This window comes from Natator depressus, chromosome 2, assembly GCF_965152275.1.
Source record: "Natator depressus isolate rNatDep1 chromosome 2, rNatDep2.hap1, whole genome shotgun sequence".
Classification (NCBI taxonomy): Eukaryota; Metazoa; Chordata; order Testudines; family Cheloniidae; genus Natator; species Natator depressus.
The window spans coordinates 228,609,197-228,626,359 of NC_134235.1; the positions used below are offsets into that span (position 1 = coordinate 228,609,197).

Here is a 17,163-nt window from a genome sequence, read left to right on the forward strand (position 1 = left end):
CAATAGTGTTGTGACACCCAGGCAGGTAGAAAGCAGTGATTTCTATGTGATATTTTATGCACCAATTCCATAATCAGATGGTTTCTGTTCATAGGGAATGCGATCATGCTCCCCCCTGCCTGTTGATATAGAACATACATGCTATATTGTCCATCAGAACTTGAATGGACTTGTTCTTTATGGTGGGAAGAAAGTGAAGCCAAGCGTACAGACGGCTCTGAGTTCTAGAAGACTGATGTGCAGACGCGTCTCTGATAGGGACCAGAGGCCCTGTACCTTGTGGTTGCCTAGGTGCACTCCCCAACCTATCAGGGACACGTCCTTGGTAAGCCTGAGTACTGGGGAGTGTGGATGGAAGGGAACACCCATGCATAGGTTCTCTGGTTTTGTCCACCAATGTAGGAAGGCCAATATGTTCGCTGGCGGAGTCAGTGTTATGCAGAAACTGTGTCTGCTGGATTTGTAGTTGGAATTGAGCCAACCCTGAAGGCATCTCATGTGCAGCCTTGCGTATTTGACCATGAAGGTGGTGGCTGCCATATAACCAAGAAGCTGTAGGCAGGTCTGTCCCTGTATTCTGGGGCGAACAGAGATTGTGCATATGAGATGCGTAATAGTGAGGAATCTGGTGTGTGGAAGTGAGGCTCTGGTTCTAATTGAGTCCAGGTGAGCTCCAATGAACTCTATCAGCTGTGTAGGTATCAGGGTGGATTTTTGGAAATTTATTTGCAAGCCTAGACTGTGGAAGAGGGAGATGGTAAAGTTTGTCGCTTTTAACGTCTCGTTGTAGGAGCTGGCTTTGATAAGGCAGTCATCTAAGTAGGGGAAAGGTATAATCCCATGTTTGCGGAGGTGGGCTACAACTACAGCTAGGGTCTTGGAGAATACCCTCGGTGCTGTGGAGAGACTGAATGGAAGTACACTGTATTGAAAGTGGTTGTGTATGAGTGTGAATCGCAGGAAGCGTCTGTGTGCTGGATGAATGGATATATGGAAATAGGCGTCTTGTAGGTCGAGGGCTGTTAACCAGTCCCCTTGTTCCAGGGCGGGTATTATTGTGCCTAATGTGACCATCTTGAATTTTTGTACGTGTACAAATGTGTTCAGTTGGCATAGGTCCAGTATAGGTCTCCATCCCCCTCCCTTCTTTTGGGTCAGAAAGTAGTGGGAGTAGAACCCTTCTCCCCAATGTTGCGTTGGTACATGTTCCACTGCACCTAGGTGGAGAAGATGAGCCATCTCTACACGGAGGAGGTGCTTGTGAGAGGGGTCCCTGAAGAGGGACAGGGAAGGGTGGGCGGGGAAGATAGGAAAGGGATGGAGTAACCTGACTGATTTCCAGGACCCAGCGGTCCTGTGGACCTGTTGCCAGACATGTTGGAAGGCCTGGAGGCGGTGGCCAAATGGGCAAATAGGCAGCAGAGTCAAGGGACGGTCACGCAGACCCCAGACCAGCACTTCAAAATTGTTGTTTGTTTCCCGATGAGTAGGAAGTAGTTGGTTGCGCATGGTTTTGCCTGCACCTAGGAGGTCTGTTGCGATTTCTCCCAGTGTCATACGGTCTGGACTGGGCTCAGTGATATTATTGTGCACTGGGTCTCTGATAAGGTTGATACCATTGTCTCCTGGGGAGGGATGGTTATATGCCCAGTGTGCGCAAAGTGGCCCATGAGTCTTTCATAGTGTGAAGGACTTCATCGGGTTTTTTTTGGAAAAGAGTTTGTCTTTGTCAAAGGGAAGATTCTCCACTTTGGTTTGCAGATCTTTGGGGATACCAGATGTAGACAGCCAGGAAGACTGGCGCATCACCACTGCAGTGGCACTGGTGCCAGCTGCTGTGTCCGCCATGCCCATGGAGACTTGTAGTGCCGTCCTAGACACCAACTGACCTTCGACGAGGACTGACTTAAAGTCTGTTCTCCTGTCCTCCGGGATATTGGAGGAAAATCAAAGAGCTTGTTGTAGTTGTCATAGTCATAGCTTGCGAGGAGGGTGGAATAATTTGCAATTCTAAATTGTAGAGTGGAAGAGGTATAAACCTTGCGGCCCAGGAGGGCAAGGCAGCATTTGAGGTCCTTGTCTTGTGGAGTGGGCCAGTATTGTGGCTGCTTTGTTCTATGTGTCACTGCCTCCACCACAAGAGAATTGGGTTGTGGGTGGGAAAATAAGAAATCAACATCCTTCACGGGCATGGGGTATTTAAGTTCAGCTTTCTTTCATGTTCGTGGGATGGAGACAGGGGTCTGCCAGAGAGTATCAGCTGGTTCTAGGAGGGCTTCGTTTATGGGTAGTGAAATCTTTGAGGTTGCAGAGGGTTGGAGGAGTTTGAGGAGTCTGTGTTATGTCTCCTGGACTTCCTCCAAAGGGATGTCCTGGCTGAGTGCCACTCTCTTGAAAAGTTCCTGGAATTGCTTAAAGTAGTCCACGTTTTGTGGAGGTGGAGGTAGGAGGGCGTCCTCCACGGCTGATGGTGAGGCAGGAGCCGGTAAATCCAGGAAGGGTTCATAACCCACCTATTAAAGGGGGGGTTCAGGAGCTCTAGATATCAGAGCTGGGGGATATAGGTGCAGGACGAGCTTGCGATCTGGTAGAAGGGGTGCAAGGAGGAGCGGTGGCAGGAGCCGACCATTGGTACCACTGAGGCCAGGGTACCGGGTAGGAAAAGTGGGGTCCCACCCACTGGGGAACAAAGTAAAGAAACTGAGGCTGGTTCTTATGATGTGCCGTGTCTTGAGATATGTATGGCTCCAGTGGAGGGGGAGAATCAGGCGGGGAGAACTCTGCCTGCTGTTGTATGTCGTTCTCACAGGCAGTGAAAGTAGCCAGGTCAGGTGGTGAGAGCTGCTGTTCAAACAGTGAGCACTCCGTGTCTAGGAATGGAGAGTCAAGCTCAGGGGCCACGGAGATATCCTCCTGGTGCAAAAATTGTTGCTGCTCCCTAAGCTGGTGTGCTGCAGTGCGTGGAGTGTGAGCGGCAGCCTGGAGCGATTTTTGCTTGGCTTTAGTACAGAGATGGGCAAACTATGGCCCGTGGGCCACATCCAGCCCACGGGACTGTCCCGCCCGGCCCCTGAGCTCCCGGCCGGGAAGGCTAGCCCCCAGCCCCTCCCCCATTGTTCCCCATCCCCCACAGCCTCAGTGCACCACCAGCGCTCTGGCCTGCTGCTCCTGCCAGACAGTGCGGGCGGTATGGCTGGCTCCGGCCACACAGTGGGGCTGCGAGCTCCTGCTGCTCTGAGCGGCATGGTAAGGGGGCTGGTGAGAATGCAGGGGCTGGATAAGGGGCAGGGGGTTCTGGGGGGCAGTCAGGGGACAGGGAATGGGGGGGTTGGATAGACGTGGGAGTCCCGGGGGGTCTGTCAGGGGTTGGGGGTGTGGATGTTTTGCACCCTAGGCGAAACTTCCACCTTGCACCCCCTCCCCCCGCCCTGAGGCGCCCCCCTGTGGCAGCTCCCTGCCCCCCCCGCCCTGAAGCGCCCCCCCCCCCCGTGGCAGCTCCCCTCCGCCCTGAGGCACCCCCCCTGCGGCAGCTCCCCGCAGCTCCCTCTCCCCTCGGCCTGGGGAGCAGTGCGGCAACTCCTCGCCCCAGCTCACCTCTGCTCTGCCTCCTCTCCAAGCACGCCGCCATTTCTCCCGCCTCCCAGGCTTGCAGCACCAATCAGCTGTTTGGCACGCAAGCCTGGGAGGGAGAGAAGCAGAGCGGGGTGGCGCACTCAGAGGAGGAGGCAGAGCAGAGGTGAGCTGGGACGGGGAGGGGTTCCCTTGTGCGCCCAGCCCCCCCCCCATTACTTGCTGCAGGCGGCCCTCCCCGTGCCCCTCTGCCCCACCTCACCTCCGCTCCACCGCCTCCCCGGAGCGCGCTTTTGGCCGCCCCCAACCACTTGACGCCCTAGGCGACTGCCTAGTTCACCTAGTGGTTGCACCGGCCCTGCGTGAGAGGGTGAAGCCGCACTCCCGGTCGGTTCTGACTTGGCAGGGGAGTGTGAGGGAGAGGGTTTACTGCCCTTCTCCACAGGCGGCTGCAGAGCTTTCTCCATGAGAAGCCTTTTTAGCTGCAAGTCTCTGTCACAGTGAGCTCTAGTTTTTAAGTTGGTACTATGGAGACACTTCGCAGGGACTTGTGTCTCTCCAAGGCATTTGACGCAGAGTGAGTGCCCATCAGACCGCAGCACAGACTCCTTGCAGGAGCCACATTTCTTAAAGCCTGGAGACCCCGGCATCATGAAAATATAAGCAGCCGGGGACGTCTCAACGAGAAACTAACCTGAGTAAAAAAAATTTTTTTTTAAACTAACGAACTATGCTAAAGGAAAGGGAGAACTGGGAAATGTCTAGCTAACTATTTCTATTGTTCTCTACTTATTTCCTACAGTAACCAGGGAAGAGATGAGCACTGCCCCAAGTCCTGTCTTCAGCCAAGGACGGTTCAGTAGGAACTGGGGGAGGGTCGCGCGTGCTCAGGCAGACCCTAACAACGCCACAATTCAGCAGCTGAGTGCGTGCGTTCCGACGAGGCATTGCTACCAAAGATCTCCGATCAATGGCGCAAGGACGCACCATCACCTGGAGTGAAGCACCCACAGGGACATCACTCCAAGGAGACCCTGCCCCACCCTAGGGTAGGGCTGTTTAAACAGGAAGCTGAAGCTGAGCAGGAGAGAAGGGAGCAGAAACCATGAAAGCTGCCATGGCTGGTGGTTTCTCTCTGACTCAAGGAGTCTAAACTAACCTGACTCAGAGAGCTGGTTCTTCTACAGTACACCCCAGGCTGTCCTTGCATTGGCTGCAGCCTGCCCCTTAAAGGGATAGTGCACTCCTTCACAGTCTCCTATACATTTAATGTTGCTTTGTTGGGTAATATACTGTGAAAAAATATGGCTAAAAAGCTATGTATGTTAATAATATTAGAGGGTTCCACAGGTGCTCAAGACTTGCCCGGATTCCTTCACCACATCTCAGAGGCAACCAGATATCTATTCTCTGTATCTTTACTAAACAATAGGGTGACCAGACGTCCTGATTTTATAAGGACAATCCCGATATTTGGGGCTTTTTCTTATATAGGCACCTATTACCCCCCCCACCTTCTGTCCCAATTTTTCACACTTTCTATCTGGTCACCCTACTAAAGGACCTGAGTTCAGAACTTTGCACTTAGCCAAACAAAGGGACATTCCATGAGTTTGGTACCAGATGTTCTATAACTCAATGGGGAGTGGAAGAAGAGTAAAGAAAGAGGCTGAGATTAACAGAAAAGCCTGGAGGCTCATATACTGATTTCTTTTGCATCCTTATACTAATACATCTGCAAAAAGGCAGGGTGAGCCTTAGTTTTTGTAATTTCTCCAAGAAGACACCCAAAGAAGCGTTTCTGGGTGAGCGGAGTACGTTTGGAGTAGTACTATTCTAGAACGACACTTGGTTAAGGACCAGCATTTATTGGTATTAAAAAGAGAATTCACTTTAAAGCTTGTTCTCCTGAATATATTTTCAAGATTTTCCTCTTCTGCCCTCTCTATATACATACAGTTAGGGCCGTATTATGTCCGGTTTGCATATAGGGATGGAAGGGAGGAGGCTCAAGGAGCTTTTCTCCTCACCCCTTTTGCACCTCTGTGCAGGGACTAGCTGTAACTGCAATCTTTATTTGGTTCTGAAGGATGGAGAGAGGGCAGAGAAGAGGTGGGGCTTTGCCTCCCCACATCTGACCTCAGCTAGCAGAGCTGGCCAGTTGGAGGGAGGCACATGCTGCACCCTCTTAAGGGAAAGCTCACAGCAGATGCAGGCTAGGGAGCTCTAGGAAGTATACTATCTCCTTGCCTGCACTGAAATAATTCTACACTGCCCCTATATCGGGGTGTATCCTAAAGGCATAATATGGCCCTAAATATGTATGTGCAGTAGCTCCATTCATGTTGCAGGGTCTTCTGGTTTTTTTTAAATGCATTTTAATTAATAGGTTTTTATGTTAGAAGAACTTACAATGAATTTGAATGATCACCTCCACTTTTGCTGTGCCTTGTCTTAGGTAACAGTAAATTGAAAAAAGAGGCTCAGCCTTTGAAACACACGCTACCATAAAAGAATAGAGAGGTAATGCAGACAATCCTTTAGTGTGGTTCTGTTCTGAGGAGTGTCTCAGTAAAAGTGACATTATGTGACATTATGTGACTGCACGTCTATAGATCAACTTATTCTTACTTCTCAGCCTTTAAAAACTGGTTTCAAAGAAGGCTTCCTTTATAATCTTGAAATTCTGTTTTTCATCCATTTCTAAAGACTCAATCCGGCAGTACTTACTCAGGCAAAAGTCCCATTGAAGTCAAAGACTGAGTAAGGACTTGCAGGATTTGGCCCTATGTCAAGATAGCCCAACACACACTGTGCTAAGATTAACAAAACAAAGTAAGTAAAAGCAGCGATGACTTGGCACAAAGTTTGACAAGCTGAAAAAAAGCAAATGTTTAAGTAACTGAAGTGGTACTGATTTTCTATTCACAACCTTTTCTCTTCTAAACAGTATCATATTCTTTTCCAGCACATTTATATTGCAAGTCAAGCTGTGTTTTATTTTTTATTATAATAAACCCAGTCAGTATACTGTAACAAAGACATACTAGTGGTGACCAGTATGAAAACCGCTGCGAGACCAAGTTAGAAAAAAGGTCAAATGATAAAATAAACAATCAGCCATCTGGAAAGTTCTTGAAACACGTAAAAAGAAAATAAAAGGCAGTATTCTTATGAGACTAATACAGAATACAAAAATATTTAAGATAGGGCTCCCTCTATCATTGTCTATGACATTTTGTAATCAGTAGGAGCAAACCTTTCCACATAATGTTAAATGTTTTCCAAGTTCTTCTGTGCCAAACAATATTTAAGTTCTTTTTAAAAAAATCTTTAAAAATCATTTTATATGTATGTTTCTTCCATTAGTAGAGTAAAATTTAGGCTTCTGCTGAACTGATTATCCAAAAACCTCTTTAAAATCATTTTTCTAAAAAAAAAAAATCAAACAGTACATATAAGCTGCATATGACACCTAGAACAAACTGAATATTTAAATAAAATAAAGAATTATATATATATATATATATGAAAACAACCATTTTTATGAAGTTTGAAACACATGGCAGTTCATAAAAATAATTTAAGCACAAGAATCTTACCATACTTTGATTTAATGACCTCTCCTTTTCAAGTTCCATCTTTATTTTTTCTTGAGCTTCGATTAACTAAAAATAAAAGCATAAAAAGTAATGTTGCATTTTAGATTATAGGCAAGTAGAATTCTTCCAAAATCCTTTCTAAATATAGTTTACCAAAGAAAATACAGCATATATATAACCTAACGAATGATAGACAGACAGGCATCTTGGCACATACCTTGATACCTAGAAACAAACCTGACGGTGCACTAGGAATGCCACATGCAGAATGTGCAATTCACACACCAAACATTCACACTTTCATTTTGTGTTGAACACACCCTGAACGTGCATACAAAATACACAAGATCAGATCTCTAAAGAGCTGCAGGTTAAAATGAAGGGCACTCTGAAAAACAGCTTTCTGAGACAAATCCTTTGGCCCAAATAAGAACTGCATGAAGTTCTGAACACAGTCAAACTAATGATGCTCCATTGCTTAGGTGGAGGGAGTCTGACTAGGAAATCTATACAACCTGCAAAACAAAGAATGGGTATAGGGAGCCCCTCCCATGGAGGGAAGTATTCAGAATGAGGATTACACTGATCCAACGTCAAACCACACACCTCTAACGGGGGTGTTTGGAGAGCATTCACAAGGGCTGATGCAGTCAAGATGCAGTGGCAGTTTTGGAGTAGTTCAACTGCTGCTTGATGGCTTTCTGGGGAGGGCAAAGATGTTCTTTTTTCTTTGACCCTTGAAGTCATCTTCAGTATATATAACCTGTTTACTTAGCCTTTTTAATGGGGGCATGTCAGACACCTATTGTCATTGAGGACTAAATCCGTGCATGTATAAATTTTAAAAAATTAACCCAATTTTAAAGTTATCCGAGTGCAAACATTCTAGATATCAAGCCAAAAACAATTTTCAGTGGATTACCCAGTGAAAAAACTTCCCGACAGTGAGATGCATTAGGCTGTGGAACAATCTCCAAAGAAGCGTCAGAAATCCATGGATTAGGATTTGCAAACTAAACTAGACAAACTGTAGGCTGTAAACTCTTTGGGGCAGGGATTGTTTCATCTATATATAATTTGTATCGAACCTAGCACAATGGGACCCCAATCTTGTTGGAGCCTTTGGGCAGTTCCACAATATAAATAATACACTCGAAAATGTACTGTAGGGAACAATCCACCCCTGGCCGGTAGATGTACTGGATGGACCAATAGGAGTTTTCCATATCTAATCTTAGGATTCATCTGTAGCTTCCATTTCTAATTTGAGGGTTCATCAAAAGGATCTCAAAGGTTTACAAACATTAAAAAATTTAGCCTTCCAAAACCCCTCTGAGATAGGTTGGTATTATCCCCATTTAACAGAGGGGAAAGCAAGGTGTGAGAAGTGACATCTTTAAGTTTGCAAGGAAAGTCTATGGAAGAGGTGGGAATAGAACCCAGATCTCCTGACTTTCATTCCTGTGCCTCAGCAAAACAGAATTCTTCCTCTCCCTGGGCAGTGAAAACAACTTGTTAATATGAAGATTTTTAGCATTTAAAGGGTCATTACTTCCCAGAGATTTCACCACAAAGATGAAAATACCTTAATGAAAAGGGTAAGACCTTGCTAAACTGAAGTTCTTCAAAAAGGGATATAGATCACATTGAAAAATGTTTCATGGAAAGAGTCCACTTTCTACAGTGAGAAGAAGTTCTTTGATTTCTCTTTCATTTTTAGAAAGGGAATAATGCACTGTAGAAAAGAAAACCACTTGGCATGATATCTAGGCATGTTATCTAAATAGATCTCAATGTCTCCCCATCTCTCAAGGAGGTGTTTTTGCTTTTTTAGAACTTCCCTGTGCCAAGAAGCATTAATTTGTATTTACTATGTCTTGTTCAACTACTGCCTTGTACTGATAACACATAAATAATATTGAAGACAAACTAATAACATTATCCAGAAATACAGAAAATACACAGCAAACTACAGGTTATCAAGAATAAGACTTTTCTTGCCCAAAATTAGAGATATTTCCATATTTGATCCTTGTTACTCTTCCTCTAAAAATATACGTGTGCCCTTCTTTTTAATGAAAGTACTCTACCCAACTCCAGTACAGTTTGCTGAGGTTCAGAAGTGAGCAAGTGTCTAATTTAATAGTGTTAAAATACAGCAAAAATAATGCTGACATGACAGAAGGAAGACAATCTGAACCACCATCTTCTGCATAGGCAGGAATACCAGCTCATTTGTACTCATCACTGAGTTATACAAACATAAAACAAAAGCTGAAACAATTGAAATGATATTGACTATTTTTCAGCTCTCTCATATTATTTGGAATACACTTTGAGAATAACCCAAGCCTGCTGCTTTTCTGCTTAGAGAGACGTCCATCAATGTCAAAACAGTACAGTACCTTTTGAACAGTCTTCTCATCTTTTTCCATTTTTAATTGCATACCTCGAACCTCCTTATCTGAAAACAAATAGGGAGAAAGGTAGAGCATGAAATTACAAGCCTACATCAATGAATTTATATTGTATGCTTCAGGTCAGTCTAAGCCTAGTGGAATGCACAGTGGATGAAAGTCCTAGCAGAACTCTGACCTTCACAACTGCCCTTGACATTCATAGCCTTCTTCCTGCTGTTCAGCCGGCTGGTCAGATAGAGATTAAGAAGTAAGTTCAAGAGCCAAGTGTGGCTGAGTGCCCACAGCTTTTCATTAATACTAGTTCTGGACATCCTTGCTGTTAGTCACAGCCAATACAAAGTGCTTTAGCAGGTGGTTCTTTATTGCCCAAACAAAACTATGAAAAGATGAGAGGCGCCATTAAATCAGATGATAAACAGCAATAAAGAATCCTGTTTATGTCAAATTCATCTTTCTACTATAAAAGGTACTACTATTTCTAATCTATTTGGATGTACAAAAAAGTCAGAAGCCAGATTTTCCACACAAATTCCGTTCTAATGCCATAGATTTCTAGCTTTCCATAAGGGCTTTCTAACACTGACAATATACTAGCGGTAACGTGAAAGTAAAGACTGAACTTATTAATTGTTCTTATAACCTGAATGGTGTGTATGTGTGTTTATACATATACACACATACTCTCAATTACAGAATAAGACAAAATGAATTTTTTTTAAAAAATGTTGTAAAGTAACTGTACTGAAAACAGTGTTGATAACTTGAAAAATAAATTCATTTTTGTGGACTTCTACACAAACATATCATTCATATTTTTCCCAGAAAGTGTATGTTAATACATATGTATAAGCACAGAAACCTATTCTATATACAGTGTCCATTTTACCTCCTCCTCCTAAGGCAACTAAATTAAAACTAACAATATATTTCATCATTTACTAACAAATATTTACATAACACTTTTCTCAGATTTTAGTAATTTTGCAGACTACAAAATAACAGTGTTATATTTTATGAACTCCAGCAACTCTGTTAACCAACATAAGAAGTCTCAACTTCCATATAAACAAATATTCTTTTATCATGAGTAAAAAAGTAAATAGACATATTCAAAAAAGTTTAGAATAATTAAAAAGTACAAAATAAGCTGATAGAAAGTCCAAGAATAACTTACCACATTTTTGGACCATACTAGATTTGCATTTTGGTTTTAACATTTAATTCATACTCTATTTAAATGTCAACTTGACCTAACATCACATGAAAATTTTACCTAATTTATTATTTTCTTTTTCACTGCGTTCCAGAGACTCTTCAAGATGTGAAATCCTATCAAGTAGTTTAGAAACCTCTCCTCTGAAAGCCTCATTTTCTTTTTTGAGTATTTTTTTTTCATTGTCATCATCGCTGCCAAAAATAATCTGAAAGATTGAGAACCCTTGTATTTCTAAGTAAAGAATCAAGGATTTAAATATGCTGCACAAATATAATAATTATACAACACAGCTATCATATACTTTTCTGAATTCTATTACACAGTTATAATCTGAACACAAAAAAGTCAAGAGACTAAATAGGATCTTGCTGGAAGAAAGACTGCAGTACATTATATACAAAGCCATAACACATGGGGACATTTTATTGACAGGAATAATGCATATCATACTGTTTGTGTGCCCTCATCATTCAGGTCAATTTATTATGGAGGCTGTGTCCAGGAAGGCAGCTGGGGCCTATCCACCCACACTTCCCTCTGTGTTTATGAAGTGCCGTTGGTAACTAGGCAGGCAGGAGAGATTGCGGACAGGCAACACCAGGGGGTTGCAAAGTGCATGGCTAAGGAGGGGGGCTTGTTGCCTTTGTGCCATTTCTCAGTGACAGTGCTGCCAGTGTCATGAGGAGCACATCACATGTCAAAGTGGTGAAGTTTGCAGGCTGGGAGCCGCATGGAGTCCATCAGGCCTTCTGATACCAACACAGTTGGTTTTCTACTTGGTGTCGGAGCCACCCAGAGGCAATTCATATTCTGAACATTAACATGGCTTTGCATGCCTGTCACACATAGACCGTGCAGGGGTTTAATGCTATTGAAGACTATGGTTTAAATCTCTATGCAAACAGTGATTACCTTGTAAGAAGGTTCCAGGATAACATACAACAAAAGACTTTAAAGTTATAGTTTTAGTAAAGCAAACTCATTTACATTTTTATTATGCGTGTCCTTTGTTTAAATCTTGCCACATCCATTATGGAAAAGACTTCTTATGCAACTGAAGCTTATTGGGACAGCTACTCTTTTTTTCTTGTCTGTTTCAAAGCTATTGAAAACATTTGAATATATTGTCTTATGGCTGTCCAGATTTTACTGCCACATATTTCTTTTAAAATTACAGAAAAGCTTTCGGAAGCTGGAACAAAACTTTAGAGTAATACCAGGCTATTAAACTGAATTCTGAAAGCCTTAAAAATATTAAAAACAAAGAACAGGTTATTAATTACTTTGCTTACTAAATAAAATTTAAGATATTTGTTTCACATGGCAAAAATAAGCATGTGAAAGTAGGGCCTCCTTTTCCAGGTTACCTAATGATAAAAAGTAAGAATCTGGTACCTAGAACTTGGGAAGTAAAATTCTGAGTTTTTAAGAAAACATGTAAACCTGAACTCAGAAGCAAAATATATTTATGGCAAACTTTCTCTCCTGCACAACTATTTCGAATGTTTTTCTCAAAAAACAAAACAAAACAAAACAATCTCAGTCCCTTGTGCTCACTCAAACTTTTAGGAATAAACCTTCAAAGTGTTACATAGAGTTCTGGCCACAGGACTCTCAATGATTTTACTGGGCATCAGGTAGATAAAATTCCATAGTGTTTCAAAAATTCAACCTTAAAATTAGTTTGTAGCTCCCCTTTTTTGCTAACTAAGAAGTAGCAATTTCCAGAAAGGTCAAATATTAGTTAATGAAATTATGTTAAGTTTTTATGTTAAGATTTTCAAACTAACAAAACAGCTTTTTATTTATTCTTATTAGTTAGTTACTAGACTAGGATTAATTTTTACAAGAACTCTTTCCAGAAACTTGGAAATCCTATAGGAAGTCTCTAACAAGCTGCAGAGGGGTTGTTAATAAAACAGCCAATAAAATATTTGAGTGATTATTTATCATTATCCTCTAACATTGTTCAACTCTAAACCATTACAGAACAAACTTACAAATTCAAAAGACCTTTTAAATAACTGTTTCAGAACTTAATAGGCTTAGGCATGAGTTCCTTTGCCCAGGCAGAATTTGAGCATCAACAGCTGAAAGCATGAGGATCACCATCATCATAAATGAAACTAGAAATGTTTGACTTAGTCATGTGAATCAAACTGTAAAATTTTTAAGCGATATTTTAAAATCAAAATATAGTCTTTTTATCTCTTACTGTTTTAATGCATCAATTCAGGAAAACATAGCAGGCTTATTTTATTCACAGATCAATTTATGGTTTGTGCTTTGCAGGGATAACCTTTAGCTCTAGCTCCACCATCTGTTATAAAAAAGAACTGCAAATAATTAACTATTCAGTCTCATGCTGCAATGAGGACACTCATTAGCAAAATGAACAAAGGGACAGTTTTCTGTAGCTACAGTCATCTGTTACACTTTGAGTGGCAGGTTTTGTGGTAGTGTTCTCTCTACCATCTGTCCACAGCAGTAGTTTTGGCTTGCTTAAACCAAAGGGACTTGGACTCAAGGACGTAACCAAAAAAGGGCTAGAAAGTGGTTGGCAATCATAAGGTTTTAAACTCTCTCACTTTATATATAAAATTACTGATTTGTTACTTTCAATCTACAATTTACCCAATAATAATTTTTAAATATCAAAACTGTTTTTATTTAGTTTTAATTAATGCAAAAATACACAGTTGCTAAAGGTATGAACTTTTATTAAATTTCCAATAGAAAACTAGGTAAATATGAATACATTATTTTGAAATATGACAAATTTAGGGCCAGATTCTACCTTACTTCATACTGAATAGTACCTTAGACATAAGAACGGCCATACTAGGTCAGACCAATGGTCCATCAACCCAGTATCCCATTTTCCAACAATGGCCAACGCCAGATGCGTCAGAGGATATGAACAGAACAGGGCAACTTATTAGTGATACATCCCATCATCTACTCCCAGCTTCTGACAAATAGAGACTTAGCACAGTGAGAGAATGGGGTTGCATCCCTGACCATCTTGGCTAATAGCCATTGACGGACCTAGCATCGTTGAACTTATCTAATTATTTTTTGAACCCAGTTACACTTTTGGACTTCACAACATGCCCTGGCAATGAGGTCCACAGGATGACTTTCTCTACATCATTCATGATTTTAAGACCTCTATCATATCCTCCCTTAGTCATCTCTTTCCAAGATGAAAAGTCCCAGTCTTTTAAATCTCCCCTCACACAGATGCTGTTTCATACTCTTAATCATTGTTGTTGCCCTTCTCTGTATTTTTTTCCCATTTCTAATATATCTTATTTTAAATGGGGTGACAAGAACTACACACTGCATTCAAGGCATGGGTATACAATGGATTTATATAGCGGCATTATGATATTTACTGTCTTATTATCTATTCCTTTCCTAATGGCTACTAACATTCTGTTAGCTTTTCTGACTGCCGCTGCACATTGAGCATATGTTTTCAGAGAACTAGCCACAATGATTCCGAGATGTCTTTCTTCAGTGGTAACAGCCAAATTATACCCCCTCGTTTTGTATGTATAGTTGGAATGTTTTCCAATGTGCATTACTTTGCATTTAGCAACAATGAATTTCATCTGCCATTTTGTTGCCCAGTCACCCAGTTTTATGAGATCCCTTTGTAACTCTTCACAGTCTGTTTTGGAGTTAACTATCTCGGGTAATTTTGTGTCAACTGCAAATGTTGACACCTCACTGTTTACCCCTTTTTCCAGAACATTTATGAATATGTTGAACAGCCTGGTCACAGTACAGATCCCTGAGGTACACCACTATTTACCGTTCTCCATTCTGAAAACGGACCATTTATTCTTACCCTTTGTTTCCTGTCTTTTCAGCAGTTATTGATCCAGGAGAGGACCTTCCCTCTTATCCCATGATTGCTTACTTTGCGTAAGAGTCTTTGATGAGGGACCTTGTCAAAGGCTTTCTGAAAGTCCAAGTATATTATATCCACTGCATCACCCTTGTCCACATTTATCTCCTCAAAGAATTTTAGTTGATTGGTGAGACATGATTTCCCTTTACAAAAGACATGTTGACTCAAAAAATCATGTTCATCTATGTGTCTATAGTAAAGAACAGAATTATCAGTTTCAACCAATTTGCCTGGTACTGAAGTTAGTCTTACTGGCCCCTAATTTTCAAGATCACCTGTGGAGCCTATTTAAAAAAATCGGTGTCACCAGATTAGCTATCCTCCAGTCATCTGGTACAGAAACTGATTTAAGTGATAGGTTACATACCACAGTTAGTATTTCTGCAGTTTCATATTTGAGTTTCTCCAGAACACTTGGATGAATACCATCTGGTTCTGGTGACTTATTACTGTTTAATCAATCAGTTTGTTTCAAAAAAATCTAGTCTGAGTAGTCCCACTGATTTCAGCAATTGTAAGTGTGGAAGAATATAGTCTTTTATATATCCAGGTGCAGGAATCTGTATTTCTCATACTTATGTATCAGGGTGTATTCTAATATACCCTTGAAAAATAAGCAAACAGCACTTTTAGGATTAGTTATAATTATTTTTGTAAACATATCACAGTTAAAGTTATGTATAATATCAGTAAACCAATTACAGTATAAAATACTAAAGTATTTGTACATAATTTGGTTAAAAGAGTCAAACAGAAGATTTCTCAATTCTTTTGTTGCTATTGTGTGTTTGTCCTGAAAAAAAAATCATTCTTAGAAAGCTGTCATCCAGATTATTATGCACCTTTTCCTTTTTAAGATATATTTTAAGCACTTGTGTCTGCATTACTTATACCACAAGATGGGGCAATTGTACAATGTATTGTCCAGCCTCTGTGTAGGGACCGCACTAGATGACCGATCGAGGTCCCTTCCAGTCCTACATTTCTATGAAAAGCAAACTTTCATTTACTATACTTTAGTTAGTAGCTATTACAAGAGAAAGATACACTTTTCCATTTATTTGTAAAATAGTTATTCAACCTTATGATGTTCCAGTGGTTTCTTTACCATTTCAGCTTTTTTACAGTGAATACATTTACATATTTCATAGATTCATAAAGTTTAAAGCCAGAAAGGATCATCGGATCATCTAGTTTTAGTTTAACCTCCTATATATTGCAGGACATTAAATTTCAGTTACTCCTTTTATTGAACCCAATAACTTGTGTTTAGCGAAAGCATATCTTCCAGAAAGGAATACAATCTTGATTTGAAGACGTACAGAGACAAACACCTACAAGATCTCTATCAAGCATTCTTACAACTACAATACCCACCTGCGGAAGTGAAGAAACAGATTGATAGAGCCAGAAGAGTTCCCAGAAGTCACCTACTACAGGACAGGCCTAACAAAGAAAACAACAGAACGCCACTAGCCGTCACCTTCAGCCCCCAACTAAAACCCCTCCAACGCATTATTAAGGATCTACAACCTATCCTGAAGGATGACCCAACTCTCTCACAAATCTTGGGAGACAGGCCAGTCCTTGCCTACAGACAGCCCCCCAACCTGAAGCGAATACTCACCAACAACCACATACCACACAACAGAACCACTAACCCAGGAACCTATCCTTGCAACAAAGCCCGTTGCCAACTGTGCCCACATGTCTATTCAGGGGACACCATCACAGGGCCTAATAACATCAGCCACACTATCAGAGGCTCGTTCACCTGCAAATCCACCAATGTGATATATGCCATCATGTGCCAGCAATGCCCCTCTGCCATGTACATTGGTCAAACTGGACAGTCTCTACGTAAAAGAATAAATGGACACAAATCAGATGTGAAGAATTATAACATTCATAAACCAGTCGGAGAACACTTCAATCTCTCTGGTCACGCAATCAGAGACATGAAGGTCGCTATCTTACAACAAAAAAACTTCAAATCCAGAGTCCAGCGAGAAACTGCTGAATTGGAATTCATTTGCAAATTGGATACTATTAATTTAGGCTTAAATAGAGACTGGGAGTGGCTAAGTCATTATGCAAGGTAGCCTATTTCCCCTTGTTTTTTCCTACCCCCCCCCCCCCCGGCCTTCTGGTTAAACTTGGATTTATGCTGGAAGTGGCCCACCTTGATTGTCATGCACATTGTGGGGAGAGTGGTCAGTTTGGATGAGCTATTGCCAGCAGGAGAGTGAGTTTGTGGGGGGGGGGTGGGGGGGGGTTAAAAAACCTGGATTTGTGCTGGAAATGGCCCACCTTGATTTTCATGCACGTTGTAAGGAGAGTTTGTGTGTGTGGTTTTTGGAGGGGGCTGAGGGGGTGAGAGAACCTGGATTCCTGCAGGAAATGGCCCACCTTGATTATCATACACATTGTGAAGAG

General features: G+C 41.7%; 1 protein-coding gene across 3 annotated transcripts in view; it reads right to left on the reverse strand.

The window, feature by feature from the left end:
• C2H10orf67 (chromosome 2 C10orf67 homolog) overlaps positions 1-17,163 on the reverse strand; it is a 159,577-nt gene that overhangs the window by 73,661 nt on the left and 68,753 nt on the right. For all 3 annotated transcript variants that reach the window (XM_074946078.1, XM_074946079.1, XM_074946077.1), the window contains exons 7-9: positions 10,866-11,013; positions 9,578-9,636; positions 7,173-7,238 (exon numbers count right to left, since the gene is read on the reverse strand). In XM_074946078.1, coding sequence (XP_074802179.1) covers positions 7,173-7,238; positions 9,578-9,636; positions 10,866-11,013 — 273 coding nt within the window. The remainder of the gene's footprint in view (positions 1-7,172; positions 7,239-9,577; positions 9,637-10,865; positions 11,014-17,163) is intronic.